This window comes from Sciurus carolinensis, chromosome 7, assembly GCF_902686445.1.
Source record: "Sciurus carolinensis chromosome 7, mSciCar1.2, whole genome shotgun sequence".
Taxonomy (NCBI): domain Eukaryota; kingdom Metazoa; phylum Chordata; class Mammalia; order Rodentia; family Sciuridae; genus Sciurus; species Sciurus carolinensis.
In genome coordinates, this window is record NC_062219.1 from 141,938,728 (window position 1) to 141,956,768 (window position 18,041).

Sequence of the window (18,041 nt, forward strand, 5' to 3'; positions counted from 1 at the left end):
GAGGCTAAGCCCAGGAGCTGGAGACCAGCCTGGGCAACACAGTGAGACCCTGTCTCAAAAAAAGAAAAAAATGTGCCTGAGCAACATGAAAGTTGAACAATAATTCTTCCCTACACACATGCACAACAGCATCCATTACTGTGAAAACTGAAGGTTCTCAGCTTTTCAGAGGTATGCATGAAGATTTGTGTTTCAAAGAAGAGAATGTTAACTGCCTTGTTGTCCTTTATTGTATACATTCATAGAAGGTAATGAGTAAAATTAAGATGTGCACTGTAAAAATATTTTTTCCTGAGAAAACTGAAATCTTACCGAAGTGGAGAATCTTTTTTCCTCTTTTCTTTGAAAGCACCCATACTTGGCTTCTTGGAATGGGAGGCTCCAAAATCACAGTCCTCAAACTCTTCCCAGCTGTCTCCAGCCTTGAGGATAGTCTGACCCCAACGCCTTCTAGCGCTTTTATGAGCCAGTGTACCATTTGGCTTCTGTGGGAAAATCAGTCATCTCAATCCTCAGTCATTTGCTGAATTCCTTTTACACAACTCATCTATCAGGCACTAAGAGGCACCATTCCCAAGGAGCCTCCATTTAGTTGTGTGTCTTCTAAGGCCAGGAACGCGTTCTGAGAAATTATGCAAACATCACAGAAGATATTATACAAACCTAGATGGGCTAGCCTACAACAGATGTAGGCTGTAAGGTGTGGTCCATTGCTCTAGGTTACACACCTGTACAGCATGCTACTGTCCTGAATACCTCAGGCAGCTGTCGCATGATGGTTAGTGTTTGTGTCTCTACATATATCGAAACATAGGAAAGGTACAGTAAAGGGGCTGGGTGTGCAGTTCAGTAAAAGAGCACGGGCTCAACATGCACAAAGCCCTGGGTTCAATCACCAGCACCCCCAAAGAAGGTGGGAGGGAGTGGTAAAAAATACTGTATAAAAATTTAAAATGATACAAATGATGTGCACGTTTAGGATACTGACTTATCATGAAAGGAGGTTGCAGGACAGCAGGCTGCTCTGGGTGAGTGAGTGGAAGGTGAATGTGAAGGTCTCGGACATTCCTGCACATTCCTGTAGACTTTACAGACATTGTACACTTGGGCTACACTACATCTATAAAAAGTCTTTTTCTTTCTTCAATAATAAATTAACCTTAGCTGACTATAACATTTTTAACTTTAAAATCTTTAAACTTTTGACTTTTTTGCAATAATGCTTGGCTTAAAACATGAACACATTCTCAAGTAACGGATTTTTTGGCTCCATTATACTCTTCTAGGACCACCCTCGTACCTGCAGTGCACTGTTGACTGAGACATCACCATGCAGGGCATGAACATATATAAGGAGCTAACATGCACATTTGAACATTAACAAAAATAGGTAGTACCTGCCAAAAACAGGACACCTGTTCAGAGGGAGGAGAAACGTGTGAATTTAGGAGGAGGAAAGACTTGCATATTTAGGATCTGGGTTGACTTTTCATTTGTGTGAAGGATCCAGAAAACAAGACTTGGCTGCTTTCTTTGGGTAAGTGACTTCACTTTTCAAAGCCTTAATGGCCTTCTCAAGTGGGAACAGTCTTAAGGAGGGGGACACAGAGATAGATATGTCCCAGTGTCCTTCACGTTTCCCATTCCCAAGTTCAGATGGCACACTTGACAAAGCAACAGCCATCTTGTGATCAGAGGCATGAAAACCACCTGCCAAGAGATGGAGCAGGAGGACAGGCTTCTTTGAAGCTGCAGGAGTTCTGGGTTGCCACCACCCAGCTTCAAGGTATGTGAGAAAAACAAGCCCTATTGTGGAAGCCACAGTGGTCAGGTTTGGGTTATAAGGCACTGAGTATCATCGCAGTGTTCACAGAGGGAAAGGGGAGGGATGACGTGTAAAAGTCTGAGTCTGACTGTCTCAGAATGGTGGCACCATTAACAGAAATAAGGACTGAGGAAGAAGGCCTGGTTTGGGGCAGACAAGGAACTGGTGTCCCACAAATTTTAAGGAGAGGCAAATGAACGGAAAAATCCCAAAGGTAACTGAAAATGAGGGAACAGAACATGGAAGGAAGGTCAGCTACGTTGGGTGCAAGATGCTGAAGGCACAGACAGGTTACTGCGGGAACTGACGGCACCACAGTGATGACCACACAGTGGAACTTGCCGATTGCTATACTGCGATTTCCGTGGCCAGGGAGAGCAACCTCCAGATTGCAGAGGAGAAAACGTCTAGAGTGGAGTTAATAAAAGATGACAATTAGTTGAGTTCTAGGCTCCGGTTAGTTGAACTCCAATGCTGAATGGTGTCAGTGATATTCAAGAAATCCTATATGTCTGGCAAGACCGGAAAGGGCAAATATGAATGGTTTTCACTTCACTTATCAAAGTAGAAGGCAGATTTCTTTTGGTCCTAACCTACCATAATGCAAATGCATGCGGGAGTGGGCACCTGAGGGGGCAGCTAAAGCCATACGGCACCTGATGACCCCTGGACCTGCACGGAAGGGAAAAGAGAAAGTTTTGTACTATCCCTGACACATCAAACCCATGCACGTGCATGAGAACTTAAAAGCAGTGTGAAATTCTTATTAAAATTCCTAAAATTTAGAATCGGTACTCTTGAGTATTCATTTTCAGTTCTTTGAGTTCTTTTGTATGGAAGTAATTGTTAAAGGAAATCTACAGCATGCAAACTTTTAAACTTTCAGAAAGTTTTTCTTTCTGTACACCAACCACATAACACATTCTCTCAGGTCATGCTCCTCTCAGAGGAAGCAGGTGCTTCAATACAGAAAGGTCTTTTACATCTTCCCCGATGTTATTAGAGCACCTAACGGTCAGCTCAACCACATGCCACTTACAGCTGGGAGGCTTTTGACGATACTTGGAAACAGCGTTTGCGGCGGTCTCGGTTGACTCTCTTGCTTTGGAGGTTGCTGGAGGTTCACGTCTTGTGGCGGCTGAATGGACTGCAGTGGTAGGTGGTTGTGCTTTGGCTGGGGCTGTCCGACAGTCTGGTCGGTTATGTCTGGCAGAAGCTTGGGGTCTAGGTCAACTAGAGATGGCTTGGATTCTAGTGGCTGCGGCTGCTTATTTAAAGTCTGTTTCAATTCCGGATGATGTGAGGAAGGGCCTAACACCTGTCCAACTTGAAAATATGGATGTTTCAATGCCTATAAAAGCATGGAAACATTAAATTACATTTAGTTCATTGAAATGTTTCCAAATTTAAATTGTGTACATTCTTAGCTTGGAATATATTGCCCACCATTAACAATGCATTTTTATTTTTTTCCTAGAGCTGTCTTTAAAAAAGAAAGAAACAAAAGGAAAAAAAAAAAGATATGTTGTGGGGTGAGGATGTAGCTAAGTTGCCCAAGCTGTCCTCAAACTTGTGATCCTCCTGCTCCAGCTTCCTGAGTCACTGGGATTACAGGTGTGTACCACTGCACCTGGTTAAGTCCTACATACAGATTTTAATTCTTAAGTAATCAAATCTTCTGACCTTTCCCTTTGTGATTTCTCCTATTACTTTTATATCCATGGTCTTCTTACTCTGAGATCAAATACATATCCTTTTAGTTTTTAATTGTTTAGTTAAAACATATATATATATATATACACACATATGTGTAACATATATATGTGTGTAACATATATGCGTGTACCATATATGTTTGTGTGTGGGTGTAAATATACACACACACACAATCTCCAAATTATTTGTGAAGTATGATGAGAGGTAAGAACCTAACTAAATTCACTTTTCCTGAAATTAGCAAACTGTCCCAGTGGATTGTCAATCACTGAGCAGTCCCACCCTTTCGCTGCCATTTGTGACACCGTGTTTGCCTTATCCTGACTTACATGTTCTGCAACATGGAGTTATTTGTCAATTCTTAGGCCAGTACTTTCACTGCTGTCATTACTAGTACTTCAAGGATCATTTTTAACAACTGACAGGGCCAGCTGTCCACCCTGACATGCTCTCTAATCACTGATTCTTGTTTAAACATGCCTTGACTGTTCTTTTCCATTTGTTCTTCCAGATGGCCTTTAGAAAAACATTTTCTTAGTCTAAATTTAAATTATTTTTAAAAAGCAAAGTAATTCTTAGGCAGTTTTCACATAGGATTTATGTTTAAATGATTAGGACATAATAAAACTCATCCGTTTTTTGTTTGACTTATTTGCAAACAGAAACCTGTGAAGACCCTAAGACTTGTACCAGTCACAGAGGAACACGGCAAATGCCTCAGTGCTGCCCTCTTGTGGGAGCTGGAGGCTGAACACTCACTCATCCTGTGGAGGCAAGATCACTGGAATCCCACCTTCAACCAAAGGAGAGCAAAGTCTAAAATGGCGAATGACTGAGGGATGCCTTTTTTTTTTTTTTTTTTTACAAGTGTCTTCCGAACTAGTCTGTCACACGCCTGAATTATCTTTAGAGATTGATTCCTTTCAGACAACATCCTAAGAGTCCTCATTTGAATCACAAAACAAGGAAGATCACTGTATAGACTGTTTTTGCAATTCTTCCAAGAATCTTCCATGTCTAGAAGCTGATGGACTATATATACTAACAGGATGCCCTAGAATGCATCCTCTTGGTAGACTCTGGCTGAGCTTGTCTGTGCAGATGAAAACATCCCTGCCACTGATAAACCTCAAAAGTTTAAAAAGTTGTAACAGGGAGATTTGCCTTACCTGGCTTGCTGTTGGTCGTTTCTTCGGATCCCAGTTCAACATTTCAGTCATTAGCTGAATGGCTTCATTACTGGCATTGGGAATAAGAGTTTTTAAGTTTATAGGAACACACTGAGGAAAGCGGAAATTCATAGAGGATGCAAGCTGGTATCCTTCTGGCCAGTCACTCTGTTTCAAGAATACATATGTGGGGGTGGGGAGCAAAAAGAAAACGGTTTTAGTGATCAATTGAAAAATGCAAAAGCCACTCAGTATGAAAATTTTAATACTGATTCATATAAACAAATGTGAAATAAAATATCAGACTTTATAGCTGATTCAGTTCTACAAACCATATAGAAAGAAAGAACATTGAATTGAGAAGGAAAAAATGAGAAAGTTCCAAGTTTCAAAATATTAAACTCTTACCTAGTTTTGGATCTTGATGACTTTGAACAAATAAGGAAAAGTGCTTTACAAACACTTGATCCTACAAAGATCCTTGTTATATATTATATATTGTGTCTAATGTGAAAAATTACACAGCTGGGAAAGGATAATTATGCTAAGAACTTTAATATTTACATTTACCTTTCTGAAGTTAACTACAAGGCATGTACTGATTTAATTAGGATTATAATTATACACTTACTAAGTACATCTCAGAAAGTAAGGTTCACCTGAAATGCAATATTCATTAAAAATACCAAATACCCCTGGCAGAGGTAAGTGGAAACAAGAAAGGGTTAAAAGAAAATAAGTCTAGGGCTCTAGGAGTGTCTGTTGTCTCCTTCACAGAGCAAGGAGTCGTCTCAGCAAGGTTGTCCATGTGGTGATCAGTCAGTCACCAACCCCAAGTCACATTCTAAAGAGAATTTTCCCTTAGATTCTTCAGGAAAGGCAGCACTCTCCTATTCAATCCAGTGGGAATCTGACTTCTGCTGATCCTAATCCTACCCCATTTTAAAAATAATAGGATTGTGATAAAATCACTAAAGTATAAAGCTATTTGAAAATGAAAAAAGTCAGATACTTAGCCAAAAATGATAACTGACAGTTACAAAATTAAAGCAAAGTAGCAAGTTAGAAACAATGAAAAGTTAGAACAAATAAGAGTACTTGCTTTCTTGGGAGTCCCTAACACTTGGCAGATTTTGAAGATTTCATCAACTTCACTTGTCCCTGGGAACAGTGGTCTTAGGGTATAGAGTTCAGCCATGATGCTTCCCACCGCCCACACGTCAATGGGAGAACTGTATACCGAAGATCTTAGTAAAACTTCAGGAGCTCGATACCTTTGAAAATAGAGAACAAGACAAAAAAAAAAAAAAAAATGGCTGTTTGGAGTATGATCTCACTGGAGATGTTTGGCAGAACTCAGCTCTAGTCATTAGTTTCAATCAAGGAATACTTATTTTCCCCTGTGTGCCAGGCATTTGTGCATGTGCTAGGATCTGCTGGACAAAACATATGCCCAATCAGTGGGCTGCACAGCAATGGAATGAAATTTCCATGGAGCCTGAGACAGGAACTCAAATGAATAATAGGGAAATAAGTACTCTGATATTTTTAGGAAAAAAAAAATACACCAAGCATCATGTCCAGCATATATTCACATGAAGGGCAGAAAATGAAAGATTAACGAAGATTATCCTGGAGTAGCACATTTTTTCCCTCTTTTTATCAGTTTTAAAGTTCTCATACCATCAATCCACTCCTCTCTGTAGACAATTATTTATATTTTTTCTAATTTTAGGCATTTATTTCCTTTTTGCACTTTATTTCAACCACTAAGTGGCCCTGAAATTCTAATAGAAATAGGGTGTGTTGGTACTAAATTGAAGAATTACAGCTATTATATTTTAGAGTTCACAGGTAGTTCTTATTCATGGGCAAACTTTATTCCATAGATGCTCTTCTTAACCTTATCCATTCATTTATTTTTAGCAACTGTTTTTCTTGTTTTTATTATTATTATTTTTTTATTTAGCTTTTAATTTTTTACAGACTGCATTTTGATTCATTGTACACAAATGGGGTACATCATTTCGTTTCTATGGTTGTACACAATGTAGCTTCACACTATTCGTGTAATCATACATGTACAGAGCATGATGTCTGTCTCAGTCCACCATTTTTCATACCCCCTCCCTCTCATTTCCTTCTACATAAAGTTCCCCCATTCTTCTCTCACTCCCCATGCTCCCATCCCCATTATATATCATCATCCACTTATCAGGGAAAACATTCGGCCTTTGATTTTTTTGGGCTTGGCTTATTTCACTTAGCATGATATTCTCCAATTCCGACAATAAGAGGAAACTATATATAAGAGCAAAGGTACCTAGTAAAGCCCAGCACAAAGTCTGCTAAATGGATAATATTCTCAATTCTAACTTTTATCTCACATTGAAATGTGAAAATATTGCTGTCCCAATGTTTTGTGGCAGTCTTTTTGTTTTCACCCAGAGTTCTTTCTTTGACAAATATTTTTAACAGTTTTCCTGAGAGATGATTCACATAATATACAATCCACCCTTTAAGCTGTGCAATTCAATAGCTCTTAGTATATCCCCAGCTGTACATTCATAATCAATTTTAAGACATTTTCTTTCTCTCTCTTACATTTCTCTCCCTAATATCCCATCCCCAGCCTGAGGCAACCACTAATCAAATTTCTGTCTCCACTTGCCTACCGGGTACATTTTCTAACAATGGAATCAGGCATGAGCTGGTCCTTTGTAACTAGCTCCTTTCGCTTGGCATAACATTTTCAAGGTTTGTTCATGTATCAGCCCTTCGTCTTTTTATTGCTAAAAATATTCTGTGATATCAATCTGCCACATTCATCTATCCACCCAGCAGTTGATAGACATTTGGGTTATTTCTGCTTTTAGCTATTATGAATAATGCTGCCAGGTACCTCCATGCACAAGCTCTTGTGTGCACGTTTTCTCCTCGGTGTATACGTAGGTGTGAAACTACCAGATCACACAGTGGCCATGTTTGACCACTAAGGAACTGTAGACTTTTCCAAAGCATCTGTATCATTTTAAATCCCCAGCAGCATTCATTAGGATTCTGCTATCTGTACATTCTCATCAACACTTGTTATTGTGTTTTAACAAATATTTTTATGAGACAAAATTGATTTATGTGTTGCCAAACAGATGCAGAAACACTGTAAGTATTCTCACTTGCATTCCATTTCAATATAGAATCCAAATTTATACAGTTAAAAATAGGATCTCCTTCCAAAGAATCTTCCCTCAAGAGATTTTTCCAAATCTGATTACACATTTAAAAAGGTAACACTACTACATTACTTGAACTTTTATCATTTAATTTATTCAATTCCTCCCTTGTTTTTGTAGGATAAATATTGACTTCTGGTTTTCAGACTTTGTTTTCAATAACTGCAATTTGTTACAAGCTTCAAAGACTTTGGATTTTTTGGTCCTCTGTTTATTGAAAAGTCTGTTCAAAGTTTTCTAAGTGATTTAGAACACAATGCAACCAAAATTTAAAGGACTTGTTTACAAAGATGTGCGATGCCATTGTCAAATCACCTATATCGGGTTATAAAGTAATTTTTTCAAAAGCAATGACAGATGGAAGGAGAGAAAAAACATATTGACATGCTGAAGTCCTTTGGTGAACTTCAGTATCATCAAAAAATAACAGAACTGTGCAGTTCAGTTACTCTCCCTCTGCATGCGTGTGTATGATCTGTAAATTCTGATGGTTTATATTTTGATTGGCAGAACAGCACAGCTTTGTGTGGAAGCAGTTCCAAAGCAGACGTGCATCACAGCCAATCCATTTCTGCTTTCACAGTTTCTTCTTGATTTAGGAAGAACATTGCTCATATGAAGTTAGGCTGGTGTGAATTTGTATTTGTGTTATCACTGCAAAAACAATACTTTCATTTTCAATGAAGAATTCTGTAATTGAAATTAAGGTAGCACTCACATAATGCCGGAGGCTTGACCTTTCACAGAACGAGCGTGCAAAAATTTCATTGGGTTCTAAGAATTACAATGAAAATTTAAGTCATTGCTAGAAATCAATTAGCTGATTTTTTCCTTTGAAGCGCTGGAAGACGCTTGTTTTAGAGTGGCAGCGTTTAACCATGCTGTACTTTCACCAGTAAAGCAACTGCACACTCGCAGCCCGTCACTGCGCCTTACACTCTTGCACAAGAGGAACTCAAAGACGAAAGTAACTCAGCACTCCTCGCATAACAACGTGCAAATGCACCTGAAGCTGCCCTGGTAATGGCTGTCCTTGCACAGTCTTCTTAATGCTACTAACTTTTCAACGGATGCTGGTACTGCCTGGGGAGAGGCGTGTGTTTGGTTTTCACTAGCTCAGCGACCATGGCCCCCGGGGATGGCGAGCAATGATCGATGAACATTTTGTGCAAGTTCATCAGCAATTTCTCTTAAGAAACAGATTACACCATTTATGTATGATCTATCAAAATGTAACAATGCATTCTACTCTCATGTACAACTAATTAGAACAAATGAAATTTAAAAATTAAAAATAAAAAAAATAGAAAAATACTTTTTTTTTTTTTTAACTAAGTGTACAGTTTTCCTTTTGGAAATTATTGTTGATAAAAAAGATTTCAGTGCAAAATGTTTTCTTAAGAAAGCGCCACCAAATGTATCCCTCACCTCTGGGGGCGGTTTGAACAAAGTACCACAACCTAGAAAATGACAGAAATTTATTCCCTCCCGTTCTGGAGGCTGGAAGTCTGCTATGGAGGCACTGGTGTGGCTATGATTTCTGTAGGTTCTAGGGGGAAATCTGTTCCAGGCAACTCTTCCTCCCAGCCTCTGGTGTTGCTGAGTTTTTGGCAATCCTTGGCTTATGGACACACCACCTGGATCTCTGCACATTACTGCTTTCCTGGGTGTCTTCACTTGTCTTCCCTCTGTACGTGGCTATCTCTGTGTATCTTCTTATGAGGACACCCGTCTTATTGGATTAAGCCCCACCTGACTCCAGCATGACCTCAGCTTAACTTGATTACATCTGCAAAGACCTGATTTAGAATAAGGTCACATGCACATGTAACAGGATTAGGACTTCAATATATCTTATAGGGTGACACAATTCAAACTATAATAACAAACAAGAAAATAGTTGTAGATTTATACTTTGTAATAATCACTGTGGAAAGAATATTCAATTTTGTTTTTGGGTGTGTGTGTGGGGGGGGGGGCACTGAGGATTGAACCCAGTAGTGATCTACCACAGAGTGACATCCCTAGCCCTTTTCATCTTTTTATTGTTTTGTTTTGTTTTGTTTGTGGTGCTGGGGATTAAACCCAGGGCCTTGCACGTGCAAGGCAAGCACTCTTCCAACTGAGCTGTATCTCCAGGCCTTCATCTTTTTAAATGTTGAGACAGGGTCTTGCTAAGTTGCCCGAGGTGGCTTTGAACTTTTGATCCTCCTGCCTCAGCATCCTGAGTCTCTGGGGTTACAGGTGTGTACCACACCATGCGGGCTTCAACCCACTTCCGATATGCCCTACAAACACACTGATGAGTGATTACCCTACCCTTCCTGTGTACCCACGATGCCACCAATTGGCATCTCAAAGCTATGGCTTAGGCCAGGGCACATGTGGCCAGCAGAGGGAACAGTGTCAAGACTTCTGTTAACACCCACCCTGGGAGAGGCAGCTGAGGACCACTCTTGGCTAACACATTTGTCATACGCTTCAGGAAAAGAATAAAGAGAGATGGGAAATAATTGGCCACCTTTCATATTTAGCTACCTGTCAAGATGCAACCTTGGCTCACTCTTCATATGTCTCTAAATTTATGGAAACAGGAAGTGTGTTTCCTGGAGGAAACAGGAAGGGTGTTGATAATGGCATCAGCTGAGACTGTCCTGGGCACACAGGGACACAGAGTCCCTCTCTCCAGGCTCATCCTCAGACCTCTTCTCTAGCTGTACTTGTTCCTTTGGTGATCTCAGTCAATCCCGAGGGTGTAATACTGAGGTCTTCTCAACTGATGTCTCCAACCCAGCCTTCGCCCCTGAACTCTGGATCACATATCTAACCATTTACTGGCTGCCTCGTGGACACCTCACTCAGCCCAAATCAGAACTATGCTTTTCCTGCCAAGCCTCCACAGCATTCCACATTTCAACTAGTGGTGACTTCATCCTTCCAGATAATCAGGACAAAAACCTTGGTGTGTTTGATTCCTTCCTCGTAGCCTCCATCCTGCTTCACAGGGAATCAAACCCAGAATCCCACAATTCTCCCCATCCACGTGGCCAGCAGGTCCAGGTCACCATCTTCCCCTGCCCAAATTATTGGCCTCCCTGATTCTGCCCCCAATCCCCTAAAATGTGCTTTCAGCATGGCAGCCAGGGTGATGCCTATACTATAAGACCTGGTAGGTCCTGGTCCAGCTCTTCATACAGTCTTCCCAAAGCACCCCCATTTTCAAAAGCCAGATGCAAAAGCCAGTCCTGACAGTGACCCACAAGGCCCTGTGTGATCTGGCCATCCTGCAAACTCTGACCTCACTTCCTACTACTATGCTCCGCATTCGTTCTGTCCTTTACAGAATTTACTAGGGGCACATTTCTGTCTCAGAGCCTTTACTTTTAGCACGTGTTCTGTCTGAAAGCTCCCGTATGCCGCGGCACCTCCTCCAGACCCATTCTCAGTGAGCCCTCCATTAAATTAGCAATATTCTCTCTCCCTCCTCATCTCCCCTCAAATCCCTGTCTCCTCTCCATATTTTATCTCTCTATAATAGTGTGTCACCTGTGTGTGTGTGTGTGTGTGTGTGTGCATATTTATATATATTCATTCTTATTTTTACTGGTATATAATATAACATACAGGAAAATGCACTTATTGTAAGAGGACAGCTTGATGAATTTCCACAAATAGAACACACATGGACCCAGCATGCAGGTCAAGAGGCATGTTATCAGCTTCCCAGGAGACCCGCCGTGCACTCACCCAGTCACTACTGCCCTCTCACCTCTGCCCCACTGGGCGAATACTCTGCTACTGTGTGGACGGATATGCAGGTAGTTTGCTATTACATGTCTTTTGGTGATCGGGTGGGTCTTCCTGTTGGGACTCATGATATTTTTAGTTCATTTCTAAAAACAAGCTGTCACATGAGCAGTATGAAGCAGAACTTTTTCTTTTGTTTTGTTCACATCTGTGTTCTCAGTGCATAAAATAATGTTTGGCACATAATAGGTGTTCAATAATATTTGCTGAATGAATAAATAAGATTCTTTTCCTTTCTTTTGTGGTGGTACTGAGGATTAAACTCAGGGTTTGGTACATGATAGGCAAGTCTTAGCTGTACTACACCTAACCTAGCTTTGTAAATTTTACTTTCAGCCAAGGTCTCGATAAGTTATCCAGCCTGGCCTCCAACTTGCAATCCTGCCTCATCCTCCTGAGTAGCTAATATGAAGTCCTTTTCCTTTCTCTTATTTTCACCGATCAGAAGACATGAGCCAATTCTTCCCTCTTTATAAACAATACAAAATTAATTTCTATATTTTGCTTTAAATACCCAATATGGAAACTCCATAAAAATAGGTAACAATTACAGGAAAATTGCAATATAAGCTTGAGTCTCAGAAGAGTTGTATAAAACTACGTACCATCTGGTAGACACATAATCAGTATATGGTGGCTGTGACCTTAATTCTCTTGCAAGTCCAAAATCAGCAATTTTCACAAGTTCTGGGCCCATACAAAGCAAATTTTCTGGTTTCATGTCCCTATGAAAAAACCCTTGGCAAAATAGAGAAGAAAAACATAATAAATCATCATGTTTAGATGATAGTTTTATTTGATTCATAAACAAAAACATAACTGAATCTCTCTATTGTAATTAAACATAGTGCTAGAAAAAAACCCATGTTTATTGTTTAAAAGTGATGAGATGGGCTGGGGATATGGCTCAGTTGGTAGAGAGCCTGCCTCGCAAGCACAAGGCCCTGGGTTCAATCCCCAGCACCGCAAAAAAAATAAAATAAATAAATAAATAAATAAAAGTGATGAGACGCAGGCATGCTGCTTTCAAAGTGATTTGGCAAGAAAGTTCACAGAAAACACACATTTAACATGTATTTTTATTGTAGTTCAGAAGATTCCGACACAAACACTGCACTGTCTGTACTAATGGGCACACCCTTAATGAGGAGCCAGTACTATCACTGCTGGGTAAGAGGTGGGGCGCCTAATTAACCCTTGGGGTCACTTCCTAAATCAGCCTTAAGTCAGTGCAGCTGGTCTCACCAGTCCAATGATACAATGCAGTTTAACACAAGATTCCTTGAGAATAATCACTTATTTGAAAAAGTCAGAGGACAAAAATGGAACTCCATACATTTTAACTTATTTCTTAATTTAAAATTATTTTAGCTCAGTTCTCCCCAGGAGCCATAGCAATGAGAAACCCAAAGTTCATATTACCAACTCAATATATAAGATAGATGGTTAGTTACCAAAGATAATGGGTAGTCCAAAGAAAATGAAGCAGGAAACCCAAAAGAAAGAACATGAAAGCTCTCCTAGCAGATCAGATTCAAAGGGAGTCCTTTCTTACGAGCAATCTCAAGTTTACCAGCTTGGACTCTGATGGCCTCAGTGGTTGGAAGAATTGTAGGTGATTTTATGAGAAGCATTTTGTGCAGCTATGGGGTTAGGATTTTAAAGGCTAAACATTTTTAATCTCTTCAAAGCCAGTGACATTAATCCATGAAATCTTATCAAATTAACCAATTACATATTTATATAACTGAGATTTTCCTCCATGCTTTCTAATATACTGGCAATATTGTCCTGTTTTAACAAATTATTGGTCTCATTCTTCAACAGCTACTATTTAAAAATCTGTATTCTCTCAAAGTATTACATCTGAGGTGCTTCACTACAGCAAAAATAATCTGGCTTTTGTAAAAATGTCTATTGTTCTTAGAACCTTATTTCCCAAATCACTGTGTAGTCAACTATATTAGTCAACTCTGGATTATTCAGCCACAATTTTTAAAACCTAAGCTAACTTTCTCCTGAAATCCCTTATACCTTGGAAGTTAATGATAGCATAAATGAAGTCTGGGATGTCCAGACTAATGCTGAGCAGTTTAAAATGTACTGAAAACCAGCAACTCATTAAGAACAATAAAAATAGCATATGATCCTCTATTTCTATGTACTTAAGAAATTACTGACCTTTGCCAATGGATTATCCTATAGTATTATAGGACAAGACGTGAAAGCAGACTGGAAAGGCTGCTTGCCTGCAGTAATGGTATGATACGCACTCTTCCACTTAATGCCTAAATACCTAGTATTTCTAAACAAATGTTCATTAAAAATAAGCATATTGGCTTTTCAAACTAATGGTTATTCTGGTTTGATAGATATGCAAAAAACCCTACATAAGTTAAAATTACATAAATAAGCAATTCATAGGCAACATGAATAAGCACCTGCTTTAATTTCACTCAGAGAATAGAAACAAGCAAATTTAAATCGTAATAACAATCATAAAACATCACACCACAGGAGCGATAGGTTACTTAAATGTTGTGGTGACTGCTCAGCTAGAACAGAGAATCTCAGTCTTGTCCAGATCTTCCCAAAGTCAATGTTTCTGTTACAATCAGGGGCCAGAAGCTTGCAGGATGAGCTGACAATGACTGAGACGACAAGCTGATGACAAAACTGTTTTAAACAGCTGCTATGGAGGAAGATAGTTACAGAATGTAGATATTCTGCTTCACACAGAATTATAAAATTATAAAAAGTCTGTGTGTAGAGACAGGCACATCCCCACGTTATGGAACCACTGGCATACAATTCTCGTGAGTGATCTTGACAAGACAGAGGCAGGGAAATCAGACTGAAAAGAAACCTACCATGTTTGTGGATAAACGCCAGCCCTTGCAATATCTGATACATGATATTTCTGATGACTGACTCAGGGAACAATTTGTTTCTGGAAGAAAGGAATACAATAGTCATGAAATTTTGTTCGCCTTTGTTGAGCTTAAGATATTGGTTAATGGAATAATTTATAGATTCATAGTGGTAAAAGTCATATGTTTAAAGTGTGTTCTGACAGGTCATAAAAACTCAAATCCAACAGTGAATTTCACAAAAATTCAAAAGCTAAATTCTTTTTAATTGGTTCTTTTTAGTTATACATGACAGTAGAATCCATTTTGTTAAATTATACAAGAATGGAATATATCTTATTCTAATTACGACCCCGTTCTTGTGGGTGTACACAATAGTGGGATTCACTTAGGTATTTTCATATATGAACATAGGAAAATTATGTCATTCATTCTACTGTCTAATTCCTATTCCCCCTCCATTCCATTCATTCCCCTTTGTCTAATCCACTGAATTTCTCTTCTTCCCCTCCTCCCTGCCCCTCTCAACACTTTATTGTGGTTTAGTTTCCGCTTATCTGCAGAAACATTCGATCCTCAGTTTTTTTGAGAATCGGATTATTTCACTTAGCATGATAGTCTCCAGATCCATCCATTTACTGGCAAATGTCATAAAGTCATTCTTCTTTATGGTTGAGTAATATTCCATTGTGTATATACACCACAATTTCTTTGTCCATTCATCTGTTGAAGGGTACCTAGGTTGGCTCCATAGCTTAGCTTCAATAAATTCTAAACTGTCCCGAGAGGAACAAAGTAAATTGGAAAACTGATCACTATCAGATAAGCCAAAGTCTAAGAAATCTGCATTATGTAGGCTTTAAGAATTTTAAGGAGCATGCATTTTTCAGGTTTATACTGCATATTAATAAATGAAGTCCATCAGAAGTACAGTAATAGTTACAAATGGAAATCATTGATATACTTAGTTTTCTAGTTGCCACATTTTAAAAACAGCAAATGAAAGAGATTAATTTTGAAACATATTTAAAAATGTTTATTTATTTTTAACTGATGCATAAATACATAAAATATACATATTAATTTATTTCAACAAGCAATCAATGTAAACATGATTAATAAATTTCTTTTTTGTACCAAGTTCTCAAAACTTGATGTAATATTTATTGTATGTTAATACCACAGTTCAACTTGGGTATTTCAAGAATTCAGTAGCTACATGTGACTAATGGCTATGGTATTGACAATGCGACTTTAATTGGTGTTCACATAATGTCCATAGTAAGATTTTAATAAGGCTGCAAAATATGAATCTCTGCCAGGCCACCAATTAAAGTGACCAATAATTAATTTTTGACCCTTAGAAATTCTGTCTATAGGTTTAACCATTAAAATGAGAATTTCCTTGGGGCTGGTAATTATCACACACTCTGCATTCTCATGAATGATTTTATTAGGTCCTTTCTTGAGAGCGGCTTCATTCCTTCCTCCGTTCTTTCTTGCAGTGCTGCGTAAGGTATGGGGCATGCTGGGAAGCACTGTACCACTGAGCTACCTTCCCAGCCCTAAGATTAGGTGCTTGAGAAGATGCTTGAGAAGACAATGAAGACAACATTCTTACTTTTGCCTAAGGCCAGCATTATTACTGAGTACTATACTACAGGTAGACTTTTTTTAAAAAGTATAAATGGCAGGTGTGTTTATATAAAAATACTTACCTTGACTTCTGAGGAATTACTACAGAAGATGGTGACTATACCACAGCTGGTCCTTCAGTGTAAAGTGTAAAAATAATAACTAATTATTTAAATCCATCTTTTGGAGCAATAAATCTATATATCATGAAGTATGGCATATTGAAAGAATCCAAGAAATTCATTAAAGAAAGAGTAGGGAAAATTAGTTTATATAAAATTAAGACATACCTGTCTTTCATTAATTGATAGAGGTTTTCCTTCATATATTCAAATATAAAATAAAGATGGTCATTTTCTCTGATAACTTCTTTCAGTTTAATCACATTGGCATGATTAAGTTTCTTCAGAGACTGCAAAACAACAAAGCATTTAAATTCTTAAAGCAAATTTATAGACGTTGGAAAAATCTCATCAATGCTAGGTATGATAACTACCTTAAATAATTTTTCATTTCATCTAAATTATTTAATTATTTTACTATCTCCATTATCTAAAAAAATCTTAGAACACCTGCTTAAAGCAAGTAGTAAATATTTTAAATAATGAATGTTAAGTGCAAAAATAAACCAAGTCAATCAAAGCCACCAAACATTTCAATCTGTCACCTTTTTCTCAGTCTATTTAATAGATCTAACTTTTTTTTTCTGATTTAGCAATGTGAAACTCCATGTAAAAGTCTCCAAAAATTTGGCCCAAGTCATACAGAAAAAATATAAGGAGATGGTATATTATAATTTGAAAAGTTGTCTTTCTTTTGATAATATGTAAAATGCTCTTTTAAAAGTGAGATAACTTTTAAATATGAAGATAGTTATTTTCTTTTCTCCACTAACATCAGAACAAGAAGAAATGAGAACTGTCTCCAAGAAGGTAAAGGAAAAACAGACAACAATTATTTCTGGAATGCTTCCCACAGAGAACAGAATGCTCTCCTAGCAAATGTCCTCAGACCTGAGACAGAGTTCGGGCTTCAAATTGGTTTCATCTCTTAAGATTTTACCTTTACTTCTCTCAAGTTCATACATTCATCCCAAGAATAGAACTTTCTCTTCATCCTGAAATAAATAAAGGAAATGTTTAACATACAGGGTGGAGGAGTCCACAGTACAAATTTGGATGAGCTGATACTTCTCTCTTTTTTTTTTTTTTTTAAATATTGTTTTATTTGTTGTCAATGAACCTTTATTTTGTTTATTTATTTTTACATGGTGCTGAGGATCAAACCCAAGGCCTCACACATGCTATGCAAGTGCTCTACCTCTGAGCCACAACCCCAGCTCCCTACTTCTCTCTTTTGATTAGATTCTTAAAGGAAATCAGCTCCCTCGGCCTCTGAAGGCTCTGGTAAAGGCTCTTCCCTGTCTTGGCTGACATTCTGCTTTAGCACAAAGATGCATCACCATTAATCTTCCTTTCTGGGTGAGTCTTCAACATTTTCCTCATCCAGTTTAGTTATGCTTTGCTCAAAGGGCCCCTTCCACATTCCTTTCTTTCTGGAACTCAAAAGATGAATGTGAGCCAGGCGCAGTGGCGTACGCCTAGAATCCCGGTGACTGGAGAGATAAGCAGGAGGATCCCAGTTTCGAATCCAGCCTCAGCAATTTAGCAAGGCCCTAGGCAACTCAGTGAGACCCTGTCTCAAAATTAAAAATAAAAAGGGCTAGGGATGTGGCTCAGTGGTAAAGCATCCCTGGGGGTTTACTCCCTAGTGCCAAAAATAAAAG

General features: G+C 38.6%; 1 protein-coding gene and 1 long non-coding RNA gene across 4 annotated transcripts in view; one reads left to right on the plus strand and one right to left on the minus strand.

The window, feature by feature from the left end:
* Positions 1-18,041, minus strand: part of Mak (male germ cell associated kinase) — a 55,783-nt gene that overhangs the window by 20,950 nt on the left and 16,792 nt on the right. For all 3 annotated transcript variants that reach the window (XM_047558414.1, XM_047558413.1, XM_047558412.1), the window contains exons 3-10: positions 17,318-17,372; positions 16,546-16,667; positions 14,621-14,700; positions 12,356-12,488; positions 5,813-5,984; positions 4,711-4,878; positions 2,865-3,176; positions 313-485 (exon numbers count right to left, since the gene is read on the minus strand). In XM_047558414.1, the coding sequence (XP_047414370.1) occupies positions 313-485; positions 2,865-3,176; positions 4,711-4,878; positions 5,813-5,984; positions 12,356-12,488; positions 14,621-14,700; positions 16,546-16,667; positions 17,318-17,372 (1,215 nt within the window). The remainder of the gene's footprint in view (positions 1-312; positions 486-2,864; positions 3,177-4,710; positions 4,879-5,812; positions 5,985-12,355; positions 12,489-14,620; positions 14,701-16,545; positions 16,668-17,317; positions 17,373-18,041) is intronic.
* LOC124988706 (uncharacterized) lies at positions 3,377-6,041 on the plus strand. The gene is made up of 2 exons (XR_007109474.1): positions 3,377-3,439; positions 4,204-6,041. It is a non-coding gene; the product is annotated as an uncharacterized LOC124988706 (long non-coding RNA).